We start from the raw sequence: 25,117 nt of genomic DNA, 5'->3' as shown, positions 1-25,117 counted from the left end.
TTGAGGCACAAAGTTTAATTTGAGTATTTCCAATTTATCTTTTTTTTTCTGCCACTTTGCGGTTTTGGTGTCATATCTAAGATTGCAGGGTCAGGAAAATTATTCCTGTATTTTCTTCTAAGGATTTTATAGTTTTAGCTCTTACAAATAGGTATATTGATCTCTCCTAACTTAATTTTTGTAGATAATGTGAAGTATGGGTCAAACTTCATTTTTTTACATGCGGCTATCCAGATGCCAAACATCACTTGCTGTAAATACTACTCTTTCCCCAATTTAGTTGTCTTAAAACCTTTGTAGAAAATCAACTGACTGTAAATGTAAAGGTTTATTTACTTCTGCACTCTCAATTCTATTGATCATATGTCCATCCTTATGCCAGCACCTCACCAAATTGATTAATGCAGTTTTGCAGTAAGCTAAATTTAGCATGTCTGAGGTTTCCAGCTTTTCTCTTTTAAAAAAATTATTTTAGCAACTAGGGGTCCTTTGAATTTTCAGATGGATTTTAGGATTCACTTAATTTTTACAAAGAAGCCAACTGGTGTTTGGACAGGGATCACACTGAATCTGTAGCTCAGTTTGGGAAGTACTGCCATTGTTAATATAAAGTTTTCCAATCTACCAATCAGAAATATTTTACCATTTATATAGGTGTTTCTAAGCTTCTTTCAACAATGTTTTGTAGTTTTCAGAATATAAGTTTTATACTTATTTTCATAAATTTGTTCCTAAGTAATTTATTCTTATTGATGTTATTTTAAATCAAATTGTTTTCTTAGTTTTATTTTCAGATTATTCATTTCTTAGTTTTATTTTCAGATTTTTGTATATTGATCTTATATTCGGAAACCTTAATGAAATCATGTATGACTTCTAATAATCTTTTAGTGGTTGGTTTCCTGAGGATTTTTACATACAAAACATGTCATCTGCAAATAGAGATAGTTTTATTTCTTTCTAAACTGGACGTTGTTACCACATTTCCATGCCTAATTGCCCTGGCTAGAACATCTAGGTACAATGTTGAGTAGAAATGTTAAGAATGGACATTCTTGATTTGTTCCTGACGTTAAGTAAGAATTCTTTAAGTATTATGCGTGCTAGCTATGGTTTTTTATGGACACACTTTACGAGGTTAAGTTTGCTTTCACTCCTAGTTTGTTGGGTGTTTTATAATAAAAGGGTTTGGCTTCTGCTACCCATATATTGAGTTGGGAAGCATTCCTTCATTTTCCTTTTTTAGAAGAGTTTGTGAAGGACTGTATTAGTTCTTCTTTAAATGTTTAGGAGGATTCATCAGTCAAGCCATCTGAGCCTAGAATTTTCTTTGAGAAATTTTTTTAAAATAAACTTTATTGTATAACACTTTTAGATTTATAGAAAAATTGCAAAGATTTTTCAGAGAGTTTTAGTGTGTCCCACACCATTTCTTACTAGTATTATTTTGCGTTGGTATGATCTATCCGTGACAATTAAAAAACCAATATTAATATGTTATTATTAACTGAAGTTGCTCCTTTATTCAGATTTCCTTATTTTTTAACCAATATCCTTTCTTACGTCCTAGGATCCTTTCTAGGACATGACATTTAGTAGTCATGCCTCCTAAGACAACAGTTTTGATGAGTACTGATCAAGTGTTTTTTAGAATCACGTGCTGTTGTTCAACTAGGACTGGTCTTTTTTTTTCTCATGATTACTTTAAAGTTATGGATTTTGGGGAAAAAGACCACAGAGATAAAATCCCATTCTTGTCACATTATATCAAAGATACATACTCAGAGAAAACCACGACTTACAAAGACACATTTACTCCAATGTTCATTGCAGCACTATTTACAATAACCAAGACATGGAAACAACCTAAATGTCCATCGACAGAGGAATGGATCAAGAAGATGTGGTACATATACACAATGGAATATTTAAGTAATATTAAAAAGAATGAAATACGGGCATTTTTAGCAACATGGATGGACCTAGAAATTATCATGCTAAGTGAAGTCAGCCATACAATGAGACACCAACATCCAATGCTTTCACTGACATGTGGAATCTGAAAAAAGGACAGACTGAACTTCTTTGCAGAACAGATGCTAACTCACAGACATTGAAAAACTTAAGGTCTCCAGAGGAGACAGTTTGGGGGTGGGGGGATGTGCCTGGGCTGTGGGATGGAAATCCTGTGAAATCGGATTGTTATTATCATTATACAACTACAGATGTGATAAATTCATGAGTAATAAAATGTTAAAAAAAAAAAGATACATACAATCACCATGACTAGTCACTGTTGATGCTGACTTTGATCACTTGGCTGTGGGAGTGTTTACCAGACTTCTCCACTGTAAAGTGTGACTCAGTTTTACTCTCTTTACCCCATTCCACACTGTGTTCTTTGCAAGGAAGTCACTACGTTCAGCTCAAACTTAAGGAAGGTGCAGTTACGTTCTACTTACTTAGGGGCAAAGTATCTACATAAATTATTTGGAATTCTTCTGCACAGAAGAACATAAATTCTCCTCCATTTATTTATTTATTCAATAATTTATTTATATCAGTATTGGTTCATTGACATTTATTTTATGCACCAGGTTATAATAAAATGTTACTTTGTTACTCAACTTGTTTCTGTTTTGATTATGGGAGTGTCTCTGGTGGCTCTAGTGTCCCTTTGACATATTTCCATTGTTGCAGAGCATGTATATATGTGTGCGCAACTCCTTACATATTGGCACTCCAAGAAACTTAAAATTCAGCTTGTGTATTTCCTGTTTCAGTCCCAGAATTAGCCAATTCTCAACAAACCCCAGTTCTTTCACTCGAAAATCCTATTTCGAAAGCATGATCTGGGCACTACATGTGCTTGTTGCAGGCAGAATGTTGATTCCTCTAGTGGGAAAATTTTAAACTAATAATACAATCTTTTTGTTCTTATACATGTAATTCAGATTTTAGATTTCTTTTTGAATCAATTTTGACAGTTTTTGCACCTTTCTAGGAATTTTCCATCTCCCCTTAATTGTCTATTTTGTTGGCATATAGGTGGTCTTAGAAGCCTTTTTAGTTCTGGAAGGTCAGTCTCTTTCCTTCCTGATTTTAATAATTTGAATCTTCTCTCTTTTATCTTGGTCAGTTCAAGTTTTTTTTTTTGTGAATTTTGTTGATCTTTCAAAGAAACAGATTTGTTTTCATTGATTTTCTCTATTTTTCTGTTCTATATCATTAATTTCTCCCCTAGTCTTATTTCCTTCATTTTCTGCTAGCTATATATTTAGTTTGTTCTCCTTTTCTAAGTGTCTTAAGTTGGAAGGTTAGATTATTGATTAAAGACTTTTTTTGCTTTTAAATATTTGTATATATTTTCCACTGAGTATTGCTTCAGCGTCTTCCCATAAGGTCTCAGTATTGTGTTTTCATTTTCATTTATCTTCAGGTAATTTTTTATTTCAGCCAGCATTTCTTCAAATGCTTTTTTGTTGTTGTTGCTCCTTTTTCTCCTTTCCTTCTGATACTCCTACTTTGCAAATACTGGTGCACTTAATGGTGTTCCATATTTCTCTGAGGCTGTACTTCCTGTTTCATATTAACCATATTCTTTATATGTCTCTATTGATCTGTCTTCAAGTCTGTGAATTCTGCCAGTTCAAACATCAAGCTGAGCCTCTAATAAATTTTTCATTGTGGTTTTGTACTTTTCATTGACCGATTAAAGTATAGTTAATTTACAATGTTGTGTTAGTTTGTGGCATACAGCAAAGTCATTCAGTTATATATTCTTTTTCACATGCTTTTCGCTTATGGATTATAATAGGATATTGAATATACTTCTCTATGCTATAGTAGGACCTTGTTTATCTAGTTTATATAGTGTTGTTTGCATGCACTAATCTCGAAATCTAAGGTTATCCCTCCCCCACTGTTTTCCTCTTTGGTACCATAAGTTTGTTTTCTATGTTTCTGTTTTATAAATAAGTTCATTTGTGTCATATTTTAGATTTCACATATAAGTGATATCACACGGTATTTGTCTTTCTTTTTCTGACTTACTTCACTTAGTATGAGCAACTCTAGGTCCACCCACGTTGTTGCAAATGGCATTATTTCATTCTTTTTTTGTGGCTGAGTAGTATGCCATTGTGTATATATACCAGATCTTCCTTATCAGTTAATCTGTCGATGGACATTTAGGTTGTTTCCATGTCTTGGTTATTGTAAATAGTGCTGCTATGAACATTGGGGTGCAACTACATTTTCAAATTATATACAGATGCACAGGAGTGGGAGTGCTGGATCATATGGCAACTCTATTTTTAGATTTCTGAGGAGCCTCCATACTGTTCTGCATAATGGTTGAACCAATTTACATTCTCACTAACAGTATAGGAGGGTTCCCTTTTCTCCACACTCTCTCCAGCATTTATTTACAGAATTTTTAATGATGCCCATTCTGACTTCGAGTTTTGGTTTGAGTTGGTACCTCATTGTAGTTTTGATTTGCATTTCTCTGATAATTAGCAATGCTGACCATCTTTTCATGTTTTCATGTGCCTAGTGGCCACTGTAATGTCTTCTTTGGAGAAATGTCTATTTAGGTCTTCTGCCTATTTTTTTTATTGGTTTCCTTTGTTTTTTTGTTATTGAGTTGTATGAAGTGTTTGTACATTTGGAAATTAAGCTCTTGTTGGTCATATCCTTTGCAAATATCTTTTCACAGTCCACAGGATTTTTGTTGTTTTCGTTGCTGCACAAAAAGTTTCCAAGTTTGATTAGGTCCCACTTGTACTTTTCAATTCTTATTTTCCAGTAAGTCTCTCTCTCTCTTTTGTAATTTCTCTCTCTTTATTGATATTCTCTATTTGATGATGTATTTCCCTCCTACTTTCCTGCCCTTCTTTGATCATTGTGTCCTTTAGTTCTTTGGACATATTTATAGTGGATAATCCTAAGTCTTTGTCATTTAAATCTGACAGCAGTTTCTGTTGCCTGCTGTTTGTCCTGTGTATGCCACAATGCCATCTTTTTCTGCATGTCTCATTTTTTTTTGTTGAAAAATACTGACATTTTAGGTAACAGATTGCAGCAACTCTGGATAGTGATTCCTTTCCCTTTCTCCCACCTCCCACACACAAGGCTTAATGTTTCTACATGCTTATTTGTTTAGTGACCTGGTTGGACTACTTTAATGAAGTCTGTTTTCTCTGCAGTCCAGCTTGTGATGTCTGCCCCACAGAGAATGCAGTTTTGGACATGTGCACAGCCACCTGGGATGACCGTGGTTTTATCAGGGCTCTCTGACTGTTTCTTTCCCAGAGTTGTCTATTAAGCTACCTGCCTCTTTGGATATCCCACACTCAGCAGTTAGTCTCATGAGTAAATGGCCGATTATTGTTTTTGATAATGCTCTGGGGCTGAAATTGCTTCCTAATCTAATCCACTTAATTTGGGGTCCATTGTAAGGGTAATATTTGACGCCAGTGTTTAATGTATTTTTACAGCCCCTGGAAGGATCTTCATAACTTTCTCTATCCCTGGATCTTTCTGATAAGCTTCTAGCTGATTTACAGTTTAGGTGTTGCTCTCATGGAAAAATCAGTCTCCTCTATATTGCTTACCATGATAATCCCCACTTTTTTTCAAGAAAAGCATTAGAATTTATCCACCATTTGTTCCAAATAAAGTCAGTTCACTTAAAGGGAGCTTTAAGCTCTCTGTTCTCACAGCCTCCCTCTCATCCTAGCACAACTCTGTGCCACCGCTCCAGAGCTGGTGGGGGTGAAGAGGGGCTCATTTTCTCTCTTGAATAACTCACCTAATTCATGAAGATAGTGCTAGACAGGTGTGCTAGCCTCTTGAGTACTGGCAGAAAAAGTGCTCTTGTGTCTTGTGTGTCTTCCTCTTTTATAAGATCAGTATTCCCATCATGACTGTACCGACCTCATGTCAACCTAAACACCTCACAAAGGCCTACTTCCAAATACCATCACATTAAGGTTAGGGCCTCAAATGTGAGCATTCAGTTCACAATATTAGCATTAAATCGACTGCCTCAGGATTTAATTCTCCTCTCACGGTGATATATCCAGTCTCGTGGTTTTAGATGCCATCTACATCCATACACCAAGGTTCCCAAATTTATCTCTCCTGTCCAGATCTATTTTCTCATGCCAGAACCAACTCTTGCCTCCTTGATTTGTCTAATTAAATGTCTAATAGATGGCTCAAACTTAACACGTAAAAATGAACTCCTATCATCTAACTCTTTTACTTACAATCAACTCCATCTCAGTTGATGACAAGTTTTGCTCAGACACAAACCTTGAAGTCATGCTTATTTTAACACGCATTTGAAGCCATGATTGGTTTATTTCTTTCTCACACCACCACATCCATCTCAACTTTTTTTTGTTATCTTCAAAATGTACTCATAACCCAATCACTTCTTGCCATATCTACTGCCACCTCTTGATCTAAGCCATCATCATCTCTCACTAGGTACAGTACTTGTAACCTCCTTATGAGTCCTATATCTACAGGTGTCTAGCTATAGGTTAATCTCAACACAGCAGCAGAATTACCAGTTTAAAAGCAGGTCCTTTTAACTCAAATCACTTAACTCCTCTAGGGAAAACCCTTCAATGGAAAAACCTTTCCATCTATGAGTAGAAGCCAAAGCAAAGTTACAATGCTAATGGTGCATATTAGAATCAACTGAGGACTTAAAAATAGGTACACCAAGCTGAGCCTCAAAGAAATTATGATTTATAGGCCTGGTGAGGGTTGAACAGTGGAGTGGCACCCATGGATAGACAGATCTACAACTGATTCTAAAAAGCCTGCTGGATTGAGAACCACTGTGTTAGAGTAGATACAGATGAAGAAAAGAATCCAAGATAAACAGGAATTACTAATATGAATGCACAATATAATGCTAATCATTCTTTATAGTGCATATCAACAACAATATCAGTGAACATTTGTTGATGTTGAGAAAGTGTTAGTAGGGTATTTAGCATGTATTAACAAATTTATTCTATAAACCTTATAAAGTAAACCATACAATCTTTTACTGATTCTAAGACATATTTGGTTTTCACATTTTATTATCTCTGAAATCTGATATGTCTTACAATGTATGAAACTGTATACCCAATACTGGCCAGGTGGCAGTTATGATATGGTTATCATTGTTTGCACAGAAACAAACTTGATTATTCTAGTTCAATGATACTATGTTAGAAAAACAAAACATTTTTCCTGAGTTAAGCATTGATTTCTGAAAAATTGACTACAAATGTAAACAAGGTATGATAATACCTTAACCAATTTACTTTGCTTCTAATTCCCTTTCAGTGTATATATGTGACTGATATATAATACAATCAATATCTAATTAATTCTTTTTTTTTTTCGGCCAAGCCCACAGCATGTGGACGTTCCCGGGCCAGGGATCAAACTCGTGCCACAGCAATGACCTGAGCTGCTGCGGTGACAATGCTGGATCCTTAACCCACTGCACCATAAGAGAACCCCTATATCTAATTAATTCTATAACAGTCCTTTCAGTAAGTATAAAATAAACATTTTTAGAGATTAAGTCCTCGTCAGTTGCATCATTTGAAACTATTTTCTCCCATTCTGCAGGTTGTCTTTTTGGGGGTTTTTTGGTGGTTTCCTTCGCTGTGCAAAAGCTTTTAAGTTTGATTAGGTCCCATTGGTTTATTTTTGTTTTTATTTCTGTTACCTAAGGAGAGGGACCTAAGAAAACATTGATAAGGCTGATGTCAGAGAAAGTTTTGCCTTTGTTCTCTTCTAGGAGTATTATGGTGTCTTATCTTATGTTTAAGTCTTTAAGCCTTTTTTTTTTTTTTTTTTTTTTTTTTTTTTTTTTTGTCTTTTTGCCATTTCTAGGGCCGCACCCATGGCATATGGAAGTTCCCAGGCTATGGGTCTAATCGGAGCTGTAGCTGCCAGCTACGCCATAGCCACAGCAAACTCAGGATCCAAGCCACATCTGTGACTTACACCACAGCTCACGGCAATGCGAGATCCTTAACCCATTGAGCAAGGCCAGGGATCGAACCTGCAACCTTATGGTTCCTAGCTGGATTCCTTAACCCCTGAGCCATGACGGGAATTCCAAGCCATTTTGAGTTTATTTTTGTGCATGGTGTGGAGATGTGTTCTAGTTTCACTGATTTGCATGCTGCTGTCCAGTTTTCCCAGCATGACTTGCTGAAGAGACTATTTCTCATCTTATATTCTTGCTTCTTTTGACGAAGATTAACTGACCAAAGGTTTATTTCTGGGTTCTCTATTCTGTTCCATTGGTCCATATGTTCATTTTGGTACAGTTCTATACTGTCTTGATTACTGTAGCTTTGTAATATTGCCTGAAGACTGGGAGAGTTATGCCTCCTGCTTGTTTTTTTTTTTTTTTTTTTTTTTTTTTTTTTCCATCAGGATTGCTTTGGCAATTCTGGGTCTTTTATGGTCCCATAAAAATTTTTGGATTGTTTGTTCTAGTTCTATGAAAAATGTCATAGGTAATTTAATAGGGATTGCATTGACTCTGCAGGTTGCTTTGGGTTATATGGCCATTTTAACGATATTAATTCTTCCAATCCAGGAGCATAGAATAGCTTTCCATTTCTTTGAATCCTATTTAATTTCCTTGATTAATGTTTTTCAGTTCTCAGCATATAAGTCCTTCACCTCTTTAGTCAGGTTTATTCCTAGGTATTTAGTTTTTGGGGGTGCAATTTTAAAAGGTTTTGCATTTTCATATTCCTTTTCTAATATTTCACTGTTAGTAAAGAGAAACGCAACCAATTTCTGAATGTTAATCTTGTATTCTGCTACTTTGCTGAAATCATTGATCAGTTTGAGTAGTTTTTGTGTGGAGTCCTTAGGGTGTTCTATATATAGCATCATGTCATCTGCATAGAGTGACAAATTTACCTCTTCTCTTCCAATCTGGATATCTTTTATTCCTTTTGTTTGTCTGATTGTTGTGACTAGGAGTAAATCAACTATAACAGCATTTATGTTGGAAATAGGGTTTCCAGATTGAGCATATAAAAACAGAGGATGCCCTTGTGATTTTGATTTTTAGATCAATAATGAATAGTTTTAGTATAAAAACACATACGTGCATATATACATTGGACACGCACATAGATGGATACATTTGTATATAAAATTTTACAGTTAATCTGCTTAAAATTTATTGAGAGGAAATCAAAATTCCTGGCAACTTCTTAACTTATGTAAATAACTGGCTCTAAATTAAAGATTAGGAAATAAAATAAATTTTAAAATACGATTTTAGGCAAACTTTTCATATAGTATGTAAATATATGAAAAACAATTCTAAAAGTTTTCATCTTTTTTTAGAAATTAATTCTATATACAGTTATGCAAACAGAAAAGCTTTTAATATACTGTATCTTCCCCTCTCAATGTCACCACAACAAAGTAAATCAAGGTCTTCTTTAAGAATTGTGTACATGTGTGTATCTTATTGAAAATATTTTAAAGGCATGAATTCCCTAAAAATGAGGTCCATGTCTTTTTTCTTTACAGCTGCAGCATTTACCAATCTGTCTGGAATACTGCAGGAGACTAATACAACTTTGTTGAATTGAGCAAAAGGAAAACACTACATGTACAATGATATCTCTAGGAACGGGTTTAAAATGCGAGAGTCAGTTATCTTGCAAATCTCCCACTATATTGGACTTCTCGATTAATATCCCTAAGTAAAATTATGCTAGTTTTAAAAACTATGCTGAGCATCAGTAACTTCTAGTCATATACAATAAAGTGAAGAAATTTAATGCTAACCATTATATTTTGCAATTTAATAAAAGAAAATGATAACCAAAAAAGAAGTTGATACTGAAGCGATTAACTGCAAAGACACATTTATTTGAAATTTTAAAATTTCTTGCTTTTTTGACAAAGGGACACGTGTTATGAAAAGTTTTATCTAGATATCGAAGTGTTGAACCATGAAAAATAAAATACAGATTCTTAAAATATTGAGAAATTTTACGGGAATTTTCATACATACAGTACCTAATTTTCATTTTTCCACCCAAAAACATTTTCCCATTACTCTCTTCACTCTATGCCCACTCCCATCTCGTTAAAGAAATTATACGTCTAAATAGGTAGAGTAACTCACTTTGTAAACATTGATGCATTGCATTAATAATACATATTTTTTCTTTTCAGGACCATGGCCATGGCATATGCAAGCTCCCAGCTAGGGGTCAAATTAGAGCTGCAGCTGCTAGCCTATGCTACATCCACAGCAGCGAAGGATCTGAGCCATGTCTGAGACCTACCCCACAGCTCACAACAATGCCGGATCCTTAACCCACTGAATAAGGCCGGGATCAAACCTGTGTCCTCACGAGTACCAGTTCAGTTTGTTACTGCTGAGCCACAACAGGAACTCCAGGAACTCCTGCAATAATAATATTTAGATGAAGAGTCTCCACTGTGGCTCAGCAGATTAGGAACCAGACTAGTATCCATGAGGACATAGGTTCAATCCTTGGCCTTCCTCAGTGGGTTAAGGATCCTGCCATTGCTGTGGCCCTGGTGTAGGCCAGGAGCTGCAGCTTTAATTAGACCCCTCGCCTGAGAATTTCCATATGGGGTGGGTGTGGCCCTGAAAAGAAAAAATAATAATAATATTTAGATGAGAACGCATTTACCATAAAGTTAGCCTCTCAGAGAATATTTTATCATTAATTTTTACTTATGCCATATCCTTAGTAAAGTATTATTTAATGACATTATTATTTCTTTTCTCTTTTTTGTGGCCATTAAGCAGATACAGAAGGAATTAATGCATTTGCCTCAAGAAAAGTAGCTTGCTACTCAGAGCTACTATACTACAATTGATGGGTTCTAGTTTATTATTTTAAACTAGATTACACCCAGTTTAATTTAGGTTTTATGCTATGTGACTGTGAAATGTGCAGGAAAGCAGAGTATCGTGAACACAGGGGTACGTTACTCAATGGACATTCCTATCCCAGGCAATGTGTTTTGATTGATTTTTAAGCACTAGAGATGCATTCTATACTAGGAAAGATCAGCAAATAACGTGGTAACACTATATATTTTTTTTTTATTTAAAGAACTGTAAGTTTAAGAGAATTAAAGAAGGAAATGTTATCATTCATATACACAAACCCATTAGTAATATGAAGTTGATTAAAAATAACCTTAGCTTTGCTGGTATGATCTATTATTCTATAGATTTTTCAGCTGGATTTTAATGGATGCATATTACAGTTAAACTGCCCAAAATATAGAGGAATAAATGTTGTCAACTGAAAATTTTAATCTCCTGGAATTACTAAGATGTGCATTATATTTTTTGTGTATGTTAGGTATAAGATTAAACATCTTTGTTGCAAGAAATAATTATAATATTTGCTGAGTTTGTGTCTTATACCTATTAAAAATTCAAATTTTAGTTCAAACATGAAGATTACTAAGTATGACAGTACTATCTCTAAAGTCTCCATTTAACAAGTACTTGATCCTAGCAAATGTTTTTGTAATACAATGACTATTTATCAGAAATTGAATGTGCCATTGAAACTCAAGGTTTTCAATACCTCTGCAATAACCACACACTATAAAAATGAACTCATCATCTTCCTCCTATATTATAATATTTCGACTGATCAATGTCCACTTACCCTGTTTCCATTCATTAGCACAGCATCACACCACACGATACACACAAAAATTTCACATTTTAATTGGGTTATTATCATAGAAATGAGTTTGGAGTGCCTATATGAAGAGGTAATAATTAAAGTCCTTTATAGTTACATTTTTGTGTTTGTAAGAGTCCCTGAATTCTAAAGGGTATTATTCAAAGGCACATTATTAAAGGGCTTCTGATATTAAAATCATAAGACAAAAAAGTATGTGTAATTATGAGAATCCAAAGCTTCAAATAGTTAAATATTTTTAAAAAGTAATATGTCTGGCTGAATTATACAATATATTCAAAAAGTCCAAAGGTCATTTTCAAACAGCCCTTAAATTTAGAAAAGCAAGTAGTACAATTCCTATGACAAAATTACGGAAATGCTAAGAAGGAAGAACCTTTTGAATTATCTTCATTTACTGTTACAGATAAATTGTTTGCCACTCTATTCCGCACAGAGGTCCTCTGAGGTTTACAATAATTGACGTCTTAATGTTTTGGAGAAAGTAAAATCTCCATATTAAAAAAAATATATTGAGGTATTTTCCTTTGGGGAATATTAGTGTTAATCTAAGAGTTAAAACTTTAAAAAGAGAGAGAAAAATAATTTTTATCTTCATTTACATAAAATCTATAAATGTGATTATCATATTAGCTACTTGATTAGTGTAGTAAAAAGTCTTTGGGCCTCGAACACTAAAATGATAATCCCTTAATAATATGAAAATTATTAGCTAAATGCATGTCTAATAGTCAGCAAAATAACATCATCTTTACTTTGGCCATCAATATATGAATGGTTTCTAAGACGTTTAGAATTTTGTATTTAAACGATTTAATAAAATTAAAAATGATAAAATTCCTCAAAATATTTTTTAACATATGATACTGCAACATGACATTACCTCTCAACAGGACAGATTTTGTATCTTGGTAGAGGCAGCAAATTAAGTGCAAACACTATTAAATTCTTGAACAAGACTCACTACCTAGAAAAGTTCTGGAAAGAAAGGCATTGCATTGAGGACTACCAAGAGGACATGGTAACAATTAGAAGCACGGATTAGGACTGGCCCAGAGGTCCCTCATCTAGTTCTCCCTCCCTTTTGCTCCCTCATTCTCATGTGCAACACATACTCTGAAAGATTTTCAATTACAATCCAAAAAATAAATTCATATTTGTATTTTACAATTTAAAGTAAATGCTTGCCAGGGCTTCCGATAAAATGCAGTAAAAAACATGACTACACTGAGATGATATGAGAGTAACCAAAAGCAATTCGTCATTTGGAAAAGTGTGACTGTTTTATAGTTAAATGAATTATTCCCATTCTTCTCAAACACTTAATAGTTTCTAAACTTTAGTCGTTACATATAAACATTCCTGGAGCTCCAGGAACTCATCCTGAGAATAAGTAACATAATACAGTCTCTTCTCTTTGAAAGGAAATTCAATTAGACCACTTACTCAGCTAGTTAATGGCAGAGTCATACACAGATCTTTTCACAAAACTGTATTTATACCCAGTTACATTTTATAAACTTTAGAAATCTGATATTTAAGCATTGCTAGACACAATGAAGTGAAAAACCCAGGTTCCCTAATTGATCCTGACTACTCTTCTAATAATTAGAGGCATAAGTTGTCACTTGCACTATTCCATATGGAAAGTCTTCATACTGCTTGCGTACCAATTGTTTTATCTTTCCTAAAATCTATACTTTTACCTTAAAAACTGTCCAGCATGTGTAGAAGATTGTTTATTTCACAAGGAATTCTACCTTTTGCAAAATATCTATATATTTATATTTTAAAAGCTCCTTTTAAATTTGGTTACTTTTTATCATACCAAGTTAAATTCTCACTTACATTGCACTGACCATATATACAAAATCAGAGAGGTGGAGAGAGTTAGAACACATAATTTATTTGCAGGGGAGTAGTGTGAAGTTTGCAAATATATTATAGATAGACACTAAACTTTGATGGGTGTTTGAAAACAGAATAATTATGAAAAACTAATGTCATTCTCTAATTCTCTAATGTGAAATATTCTGTATTGCTTTTAAATATAATCATTTTATATATGGAAAACAAGAAGGTAAGTATTATACCTCTGCTATAAATTGTTTCACAACATTGAACATATAAAATATATTAGGAGAAGCAATAGCAAACAGGATACTAATAATACTAATATTAATAGAATATAAGATGATACTAATAAAAACAGAAGCCTGTATTATGATTATATGAAGCATAGAACAGTAAATCTACTGCACACTTAGGATCCTCATATTATTTATATTTCTTGGTTCCTTTCAATTAACTAAGACAAAGTTAAGAAATTATATTTATCAAATATATTTATATCATTAGTTGTTCTGTAAGAGTGTTACTGTTTTCATGTATTTTAAGATTCTAAGAGACATACCTGATTAATTCTGATATAGAAATGTATCAAATTGAGGTGCAATTCAAATATACTTGGATTTCAGAAAAGATTTGATTACCAAAGAATAAATTATAAGAGATAAAAACCAAAAATTAGTATTTATTACTCAGAATTTTCTTTGGAATTGCAACAGAGTTATAAAAACAAACTATGTTTTTATAGTATAAAACTTAAATTAGAGAGACTGTAGTTTATTTAATCAACCAAATTCATATTTGTATTCACTATTAATTTGAACGCTATTTTTTTTAAAAAAATGTTTGCACTTCCACAGATACTGATTTAAAATGACAGGGGCAAGTTTTTTTCTATACCTTAAAAAAACTAGATTGACTTGTTCAGTCTTAGTAAATAAAATTGATTTGAAAATCTGTGTTTGAAAGGAGCATGCCAATTAAGCAAAAGAGATCCATATGTTTGCTTGAATCTTTAAATGAAAGATTAAATATTACTGATACCTCTCTCCGTCGGGATGCCCAACACGTTTGTTTGATCTTCCAAACTACAGCAGCCACCAATAATAATGATAAAAAACAACTAGAAAATAAAACACAAATAGTTTTTGCTTAAAACACTCGAAATATGTCATGAAATGATCAAAGAATATTAAAAACATATAGAAGTAATCACTTAGCCTTGCTAAATATTCAAGCAAAAAGGGATAAATTAGAAGTTTAAAACATTCTCAAGTAAAATCAAAGTATACAGGTAGAAAAAACTATTTATATTCCCTGCTATACGTTATAGCCTATCTTTCATATTTTCTCTGTCAGAAGGAACGTTAAGTTTATAATTCTGTTGGTTTTATACAGCAATACATCTATACAGAATTGCTACTGAGTGATAAAATCGGGCAATATTATAAATTTAGGTATCACACATATATTCATTTTTATCTTTATTAGCAACTACCTTAGATCTGAAAATATTCCTGCAGTTCTCAACCAAAGGTGATTGAGAACTCCCCACCCTCCCCACCCCCAGCGGGGGCCTCTGACAATGTCTGGATGCATGTTTGATAATCACACTGGGAGAGAGGGGCAACTTGTATCTAGCAAGAATAGCCAGGGATGCTGTAAACATCCTGTGATGCATAAGACTGCCCCCAACCACAAAGAATTATTGAGTCCAAAATGTTAGTTGTGCTTAAGTTGAGAAACCCTGCTATATGCTAATGTTTAAACTATAACATAATCCAGTTACATTGTGTATACATGCAGTTGATACATATTAGGTATAATAAGCAATACACTATAACAGAGGATACTTTTTTAGCAGTAATCTGAGACTAATAAATATCAAAATAACAGGTTTATGTGAATCTAATTCGTCAATCCCAACCATGTATCACTGTTTCTTATCGCTTCCTTTGCTCTGTGGTCAAAGATTATGCTATGAAAGGACCCCGAAGTGGGCAGAACAGGGCCACCATATATTCACTGATCACTGGCCAGCACAAAAAAACTAGTCTTCACCCTTAATTGATAATCCTTGCATTCATCAACAGATTCACTCATTAGCAGTGTAAATGTTGTCACTTGTCTCACTTAAAAAGATCTGAGAATATCTTTCAGAGATGATGACAATGACAATGACAATTCTAGCAACGATCCATTGAGTGCTAAACACTTTTTAGGTACTGTGCTAGATACTACACTCTGATGATTGGATTTAGTTTTCTAAGAACACTTCCCGCTGGAATAGATTATTCTTATTTATTTGTTTGTTTATTTTGCTTTTTAGAGTCGCACTCGTAGCATATGGAGGTTCCCAGGCTAGGGGTCGAATGGGAGCTACAGCTACCAGCCTACGCCACAGCCGAAGCAACGCAGGTTTTGAGCCATGTCTGCAACCTACACCACAGCTCACGACAATGCCAGATGCTTAGCCCACTGAGCAAAGCCAGGGATCAAACCTGTGTCCTCATGGATATTGTCAGACTCATTTCTGTTAAGCCACGACAGGAACTCCAATTATTCTTACTTTAAAAAAGGAGAACCAGTGCTCATAGAGTTCAAGGTAAATTGCTTATAGTCACACAGGGCATTTAAACAGTAGAGCCAAAATTCAAAACAAGCTACATAAACAAACCCCTCTTTCCTCCCCATCTGCTGGGAACTGTGAGCTTGCACACTACCTCACAACAGTTGTTTTCTGCATTCATTCTCTAATCCATGTTCCCCAGGATCAACCACTGAGGTGTCTGTGGGTTTTTACGTGATTATCTTTACCCCTAATATTTATGAACCCATTCTATTTCATCTTAATTTAAATTTGCAGAACTGTTCAAATCTCACATCTCATAAAGTTAAAAAAACAATAACACTATTTTGTTAACCCAGTAACTTCCTCCAGCAAGGGATCATTGTAGCCAGCTCCCATGTCAATTTCCTCATAAACTAGTCTTATTTAACATCTTATAACATTTAGGATGGTGTCTAAGTCGACTAATAAAACGGTAATACTGATAATAATTGGTGTTTATATAATATGCAACATTTCAGTGGATACTTTCTCACTATAACTTTCTAAAAATGAAGTAAACTGGTCTTTTCTTTACCAACTGACTTTTGATTCTCAATTGACAGTACCACTCTTGGAAACTCCTTCTGAACACTTTATTTTCTTGGTCTCCCTTCATCCTTCTTGACACACTATTGGCGCAATGAAGGGAGACTGTATTCCAAATTTCTTCTTTTAATTATGAGCATTCCTGAAAATTCATTCACAGCACCATGCTGTTGTCTTCTCTTGCACTCAGAGAAAGAGCTCAGTTATTTTTATGGCTTCAGCTATGGCCCCAATGGGAATTATTTCCAAAAAAAGTCATTAAACCTGTCAAAATGAGAGCATTTTATCACTAAAAGGGATCTATGAGATTATTTAGGTCAGATTCCCACCTAGGAAAGAAATTCCCAGCACAACTCTGACAGTGATCCAGTCCTTAATTAAATACTCAAAAGCTGAGAGGCTGCTGACTCATAAGTCAGTACATTTTATTTTTAGCTAGCTCACACTATGAAAATGTTCTATTGAGCTGTCTTTCTAACTTTCATTAATCATTGCTGCTTCTGTCTCTGGATTATACTGAATCAGTCATTTCCTTCTTCTACATGCTAATACTTTATATATTTGAAGATGCTTAATGATTCCTTCTAGTCCAGTGGTTCTCAATCAGGAGGGTTTTGCCCTCCAGGGGATATCTGGCAGTGTATGGAGACATTTTTTGTTGTCATCATTTGGTGGACATCAACTGGGATGCTGAAAAATATGCTCCGATACGGAGGCCGGTCCCCTTTCCCACAAGAAAGATCCTCCGAACCTAACCTGCCAATAGTGTCAAAACCCTGTTCTAGTCTGAGTAACTCTCATAGTGGTTATGCTTCCTCTGTTATATCAAGGTTAACACTGTAACTGTTGAAATATGAGACTCAGAAGTGATACTTTAGATATAGTCCAAGGATCTATTTATCTGCATTTCAGTCCTATCATAATACCTTAAGAATTTTAAGGTAAGAGATATCAATATCACTTCGAATCTACCATGTACAAACTGAACTCACAAATAACATTCATAATAAAAGTAACTAATATGTACCAAGTACTGTGTTACATGTTTTATATGCATTAATTCTTTCATTACCCCAATCACATATGATATACTGTGTACTCTATCATGTACTCATTTAAAGGATGAGAAAGTTGAAGTCATGGAGAGTTTATATAAACTGCCTAAATGACAAAAGTCTTAGACTTCAAGTTCTCCCCTGTGCTTTGACTTCTTTGTCTCACCATTACTTTCCAGTTAAAGTGTACAAATACATCCAATTGTATCATCCCTTTTACTCAGTCGGACACTATATCTCGTCAACTGTTTCAGAATGTCTGTCGTACTGGACAATAGCACATAAACCAAAAGTTAATTTACATGTTTTCTTTTACGTAGCCGTAACATTTTTAAAACTTGACAAATTGCTCAGCGTAGTTGAAAAGTTGCACTCATCCTTTTGTGACTATTAGAAAATCCCAGTCTCTACTGACAGTCCTGGAACCTGAAGAAGGACAAAACCTCCATCAGTCGTATTTCCTGTGGAGAGTTCCCTGCACATCACCATGTCCTTTCCACCTGTCCCCTGGGCAGACTGGGCTTTCAGTGAGTAAGGGATAGACTTTTACTATAGGGAGTGACTGAGACTCTGGGCTTATCTATTCCAATTAGCTTGTCCCTGTTATATTTCTTAAGCCAAAGGTCTTAATGGGCAATCCTTTAATGTAGTATTGTGGCAAGTTTGTCAGAGAAAAATGAGCTTTGCTACTGTCTTTCAGATCTTTTTTTTTTTTTCTATTATATTTTATAATATCTTGTATTATTCTTTGGTATAAGTATTGGAGGCTGGGGTGTAACCGGCTTCTCTCTTTTTTTTTTTTTTAAAGTCTGCTCTAAAACAGGGCTAGAAGATCTGAAAGGTTAAACACCCCTTCAGTAAAACCTTCCCAATGGAAATAGGAAAAACAGAAAAAATAAAAAATAAAAAGCATGTGCATGAGCTACAGGGATTTTTTTTTTAAAGAAAACACAGGAAATAAGGGAGTGATATTTCAATATTTCGACTTTAACCTTCATAAAATGATCATTATGGAAAGGATTCTTAGTGCAAAAAAAACCAAGGAACTCATTAGGCATTCTCATTTAGGGAAAATTAAAAAGAATTCAATAAATGTAACACAGTGTGGTATAGGTTATATTGTAAAGCAGGTTTATAGTAACAAAGAAATATTCTCTGGTGGAAATCTAGTTGACTAAATGCAAAAAGAGATAATATTGTCACAATTTTATAGAAATTTGAAGTTAACTGATCATAAAATTTGCCTTAAATACATATTTTAATAGATAGTTTGGGCATATTAATCTTTCATTTCACTAAAAAAATGTTACAAACTAGGGAATTGTGTTGAAATACAGAAATATAATATTACACAAAGTAATTCACCTCTTAATTACTGCTATTCCAGAAAATATATTTCAAAGCATTTAAAAAATACTTCCTAACACTTGAAGGATATTTTTTTTTTTCTTAGCAACTAAAATGTAACATAGACTGGGGATAGTAGATGCAAATTACTACATTTGGAGTGGATAAGCAATGAGATCCTGCTGTATAGCACAGGGAACTATATCTAATCACTTGTGATGGAACATGATGGAGGATAATACAAGAAAAAGTGTATATATATATATATATATATATATATATATATATATATATAAATGGGTCACTTTGCTGTAAAGCAGAAATGGACAGAACACTGTAAATAAACTATAACAAAAAATTTGTAATTAAAAACATGAAAGAGATTATCGACTTAGAATACAATAAAACATAATATTTTAAAATTTCTTGTTTCGGTTATCATACTGAAAACCCAGCAAAGTCTAGCAGATGAAACAACATGTTCACAGCATAAATTGTACAAACATTGTTGAGGGTTGTTAAGTAAGAGTTAAATATACCTTGGAATATACTGTCAGTTAAGATGATTTCAAATCCAAGTAACAGAAACCTAATGCAAAGTGGTATATGCAATACTGGAAGTAAACAGATTTTATACTCCCTGCTATGAACCAAATTGTGTTCTCCCAAAATTCATATGTTGAAGCCCTAACACCCTAACACTATGTTTGGAGATAGAGCATTTAGGAGATAATTAGATTGAATGAGGTCATAAGCAAGGGGCCCTGATAAATAAGATGAGTGTTTTAAAAGAGACACTAGAGAGTGTTTCCCCCCGCCCCACCCCCGTCCTCCCTTCCTCTCTCCCCCTTGTCCCATGGGTACATGCAGAGGGAAGACCATGTGCATATACAGCAAGAAAGTGGCCATCTGCAAGCCAATAAGAAGCCCACAGCAGAAACCAACTACGCCACCACCCTGATCTTGGACTTGACAGCCTCCAGAACTGGGAGATAATACATTTCTGCTGTTTGTATTCTGTTCTGTGTTTGTTATAGAATCATAAGCAGGAGTTTCCGTTGTGGCGCAGTGGAAATGAATCTGACTAGGAATGATGAGGTTGCAGGTTGGATCCCTGGCCTTGCTCAGTAGGTTAAGGATCCGGCATTGCTATGAGCTATGGTGTAGGTCGCAGATGTGGCTTGGATCTGGTGTTGCTGTGGCTGTGGAGTAGGCTGGCAGCTGTAGCTCCAACTCGACCCCTAGCCTGGGAACCTCCATATGTCACAGGTGCAGCACTAAAAAGCAAAAAAAAAAAAAAAAAAAAAAAAAAGGAAGAAGAAGAAGCATAAGCAGACTAAGACAGACTTTGGTATAAAAAAAGTGGGTGCTACTATATCAAATACCTACAACTGTGAAAGCAGCTTTGGAAGTAGGTAATTTTGAGGTGCATTTTAAAAAAAGCTTTGATTACTGCGAAAGACAGAGACAGTAAAACCAATTATGATGAGAGCTCAAAAACACCAAATAAATAAACAAGGAAAGCTGGAGAGAAAGCCTCCATTTCTTAGAGAACACATAAATAATCACTAAAAGAATGTTGATATATTTATGCACATTAGAGGCCATTCTTATTAAGTCTCAGTTGGAAATTGGAGGAAAGGCCATCTTTGTTACAAAATGGCAAAGAACTTGGCAGAGTCATGTTTTAGTGTTCTAAGGAAGGTAGAACTTGCAAGTGATAAAACTGGATATTTAGCAGAGGAGATTTCTAAGTGGAGTGTTGAAAACGCAGCTTTAGTCCTCCTTGCTGCTTATAGCTAAATATAAGAGGAGAGAGATGAATTGAAGAAGCAACTAATAAGTAAAAAGGAATCAGAACTTGGAGGTTTGGAAAATTCTCAGTCTATCCATACTGTAAAAAATGAGAAAGCGTGTTCTGAAGAGAACCTTAAGAGTGTGACTGAACAACCATTTGATAAAGAGATCACGGGTGCAGTTCACGGACTTAATCAGCTGTCTCAGCAGAAACCAGGACTAGAGATGGGACTGTAGCAGGGAAGATGCTGTGAGTTTAAACTAAAGGGCACAGAGAGCGCAAGATGGAATGAAGGAAGGCTCTCAAACTTCTTGGATTCCATAGGATGGGACCATAGCGCTAGCTATCCACTTGGGCACATGCTTTATCTTTTAAGAAAGGCAAGAAGACCCTGAAAGTGAATCAGAGTTTTTAGGGCTCCCACTCCTACCTCAGGCCCCGGGGGCAAGGATGGATTTTCCTCAATTTCAAAGGGTAGGGCTTCTTTGATTTTGGAGGAACAGGATCCCACCACCAAGTACCTTGGGGAAAAGGCTAGAGCACGGTGCTACAGCACCACAGCCACCTTGCCAAGCTGAGGCAGTCACCCTATAAAGCTATGGGGCTGTCACCTCAGTGGACCTGGAGGTAGAGCACTGAACCAAAGGGGGTTAGTCTTGATTCTTTAAGACCTGGTGGAATTTGTCTTGGTAAGTTCTAGACTCGCTTGGGACCCATCACCCCTTCCTTCAGTTTCCTCTCTTTTGAAATGGGAGTGTCTATCCTATGGCTATCTTACCATGGTATTTTGGAGCCACATAATTTCCTGGTTTCAGAGGCTCACAACTAGAGAGAAATTTTGCCTCAGGATAAACTGCACCCCAAATCTGATCTGATTTAGCTCCCATCTGGACCCCAAATCTACATCTGATTTAGATGAGACTTTAGACTGATAAGTCAATTCTGGAATGAGTTAATTAAGCCTTTTGGGATTGTTAGGATGGAATAAGTCTATTTTGCATGCAATAAGAACATGATTCAGGGGCTAGAGGCAGAATGCTATGAATATTCCTCCAAAATTTGTATGTTGAGGCCCTAACCCCCGAAGTGATAATATTGGAGACAGGAACTGTGAGATGTAATTGAGGCTAAATGAAGTCATAAAGGTGGATCCCTGAGCCAAGAGAATTAGTGTCCTTATAAGAAGAGACACGGCGAGCTTGGGCCCTTCCTCTAGGCACATGCACCCAGGAAAAGCCATGGAAAGACACATCAAGAGGGCAGCTGTCTCCAGGCCAAGAAGTGAACTCTCTCTCGAAACCAACCACACTGGCACCTGGATCTTGGACTTCAGTCTCCAGAACTGTTAGATTATACAATTTCTGTTGTTTAAGCCACTCAATCAGTATTGGCTGGTTACGGCAGCCCGAGCAGACGAAGACCTCCCAGAGTCAAAAGGAAGAGTAATTTCCAGGTTTGCTCTGGTCAGGGCCCTGGCTACATTTCTCTCTGTTTTCTGAACTATATCTCTGCTGTGCGTCAGCTTTATTCTCAGGCTTATTTTCCTCTTAGATACAAAAATGAATGTAGCAGTTCCAAACTTAAATCACATGCTATTACACATGCCCACTCTTCACCAATCATTCGGCTAATCGAAGGCCGTGTGCTTACTGCCTTTAGCCCACCCAGGAAGCCTGCGAGGGATCAGTTCCTCCCAGATTGAATTATCGCAGCATAGGCATGTGGAAGGAGTTAAATGAAGGCAGAGAAAGAATCCATAAAATTCACTTCAGGCACCATTTAGGTAAAATTCAAAGAAAAACAGGTAAGTGAACCCAAAATTCTGCTAACACAAGTACAATCTGCAGAGCCTATCTGATAATTCTTCAATCCTTCCGTGAAATATTTTACAGAAAAAGAGTGCCCTAAACCTCCCTGACAAAACATTAAAAAGGCAAAACAACATCTTATAGGGAAGATCTTCCTGGTTAACTCCGCCTTTTGCCTGTTACAAATTTTTTTTGGTCTTTTTTTGCTATTTCTTTGGGCCGCTCCCACGGCATATGGAGGTTCCCAGGCTAGGGGTCCAATCGGAGCTGTAGCCACCGGCCTACTCCAGAGCCACAGCAACGTGGGATCCGAGCCGCGTCTGCAACCTACACCAGAGCTCACGGCAACGCCGGATCCTTATCCCACTGAGCAAGGGCAGGGACCGAACCCGCAACCTCATGGTTCCTAGTCAGATTCGTTAACCACTGCGCCACAACGGGAACTCCCGATAAGACTTTAATCTTACAAACTCGCACCCAAAATTTTAAAGGTCACGCATACAATGTTCCTTTCTACACTTCATTTTTACTTAAAGCATACATTTTGAAACTAGTTAGTAAGGTTAAAGTTTCAATTATGAAGTTCCCTTAATTTTTTTTTTTTCTATTTTTTGTATTTTTAGGGCCACACCTGCAGCATATGGAAGTCTAGGGGTTGAATCAGAGCTGCAGCTGCTGGTCTAAGCCACAGCCACAGCAACTCAGGATCCAAGTCGCACCTGCAACCTACACCACAGCTCACGGCAATGCCGGATCCTTAACCCACTGAGCGAGGCCAAGGATGGAACCTTCATCCTCACGGATCCTAGTCAAGTTAATTAATCCCTGAGCCATGAAGGGAACTCCCCAAAGTTCCCTTAATATTTAAAAAGTAGCAAATGCTCTTTTTAAAAAGATTTCCTAAAATACTAATGCATAACACACACAGAGAAATCATAAGTATCAACGAAATTAATTATCACAAAGAAAATGCACCCATGTAACCAGCACACCAATCAAGAAATGGTACTTCAACTACAGGTGTGATAAATTCACTGAGTAATAAAAAATAAAGTAAAATAAAATGCTCAAATGTACATTCTAAAAGGGAAAAAAAAAGAAAGAAAAAAAGAAAGAAATAGTACTTAACCCATCCCCTCTTCCTTAGAGGTCATTACTATAGTGATTTTTGGCACCACACTTTGTTCCGCCTGCTTCTGAACTTTAGACAAATGGAATCTTACAAAGTTCATTCTTATGTTTCTGGCTTCTTTTGTTCAAACCCATGTTGGTGAGTGCCATCTATTTTATTTCCTTAGGATTAGTCTGTTCTTTTTCATTGCCCATATTCTATTATTTTTAGGTATTTGAGTGATTCCAAGGTTTGGGCTGCTGGTCTAAGCCACAGCCCAGCAGCTATAAATAGGTTTCACATGGCTTTTGATGGAACAGAATTGCTGTGTTATAGGCTTCAAGTCCCCTTCAAAGAGATTAAAACCAAAAGCCTCTGGCCACGTCCCATTGTAATGCCCCTTCTCCGTCCCATTGTAATGCCCCTTCTCCCACCGTGTGCAACCTGGGTTGCTCACTCCTGACTAGGGAAGGAATTCTCCCACTCCTCACCCAGCCTCTATATAATCTGTTCCTCTTGCAAATAAGGTAGCCTGCCTGAAACCAACCAGAAGATTAAATATGTCCCATACAGAGATCAAACAACACTCAGCCCTTACACATGGCACAGCGGGCCTGGGGCAGAACTGGGGTCCCCAAACAAGTCCACTATATGGGGACATAAGCAAAGACCCAGTTGCAGCCAGGGCGTAAATAAACTTTGCTGTACGTTGCTACAAACTTGACCCTTGATTGTGATCAACATTGTGATCTCCAAGGCAACCAGCGGGAGTGTTTTTCACTCAGGGAGATGGGCCTCAATGGCTCATTAAAAGCAACCTAAGGCACTATTGGTTTGAGGGGAGTTCCCTTTGACTCAAAACCACTCCAGTTCTGAACTGAATGCTTCCGCCTGGAGAGAATGCACGGCCTCCATCCCTGTGTGGTGGGACTGCCGGCTTTCCAGCCAGACTACCTGCACCTCCAAAACCTTGCTACATGTGGGCAAGAACTGGGAGAAATAATGCAGAGGAACCTGACAGTTGGATCAGAGAGTATACGTAACTTCAACTTTAAAATATAATGTCAAATTGTTTTTAAAGTTGTTGCACCAATTTCTAGACCACCAGAAGTGTTTAAAGGTCCATATTCACCTCAGTATTTGCTATCATTTATCTTGTCCTTTTTAGCCACGGTGATGGGTGTATAGTAAGTAAAAAGTATTGTATTGTGGTTTTAATTTGCAT

At 35.9% G+C, this 25,117-nt stretch overlaps 1 protein-coding gene and 1 long non-coding RNA gene across 10 annotated transcripts in view; one reads left to right on the top strand and one right to left on the bottom strand.

The window, feature by feature from the left end:
• ATRNL1 (attractin like 1) overlaps positions 1-25,117 on the bottom strand; it is a 770,027-nt gene that overhangs the window by 378,179 nt on the left and 366,731 nt on the right. For all 9 annotated transcript variants that reach the window (XR_014826351.1, XR_014826350.1, XR_014826353.1 and 6 more), the window contains one exon: positions 14,661-14,739. Coding sequence is in view for 4 of the 9 variants with exons in the window: in XM_084994465.1 (XP_084850591.1) it covers positions 14,661-14,739 (79 nt within the window). In the remaining 5 variants the exon portion in view is untranslated. The remainder of the gene's footprint in view (positions 1-14,660; positions 14,740-25,117) is intronic.
• The window catches only part of LOC146397080 (uncharacterized), a 412,496-nt gene that overhangs the window by 36,956 nt on the left and 350,423 nt on the right, over positions 1-25,117 (top strand). The gene's annotated exons all lie outside the window — the stretch shown is intronic.

The sequence above is a fragment of the Sus scrofa genome, chromosome 14 (genome assembly GCF_054392235.1).
Source record: "Sus scrofa isolate SSC_HxYL_T2T_F1_AM1 chromosome 14, Sscrofa_HxYL_maternal_Yorkshire_Landrace_v2.0, whole genome shotgun sequence".
In the NCBI taxonomy this organism is placed as follows: domain Eukaryota; kingdom Metazoa; phylum Chordata; class Mammalia; order Artiodactyla; family Suidae; genus Sus; species Sus scrofa.
Note: the sequence above shows the minus strand (reverse complement) of the source record. Positions and strands in the feature narration are given on the sequence as shown.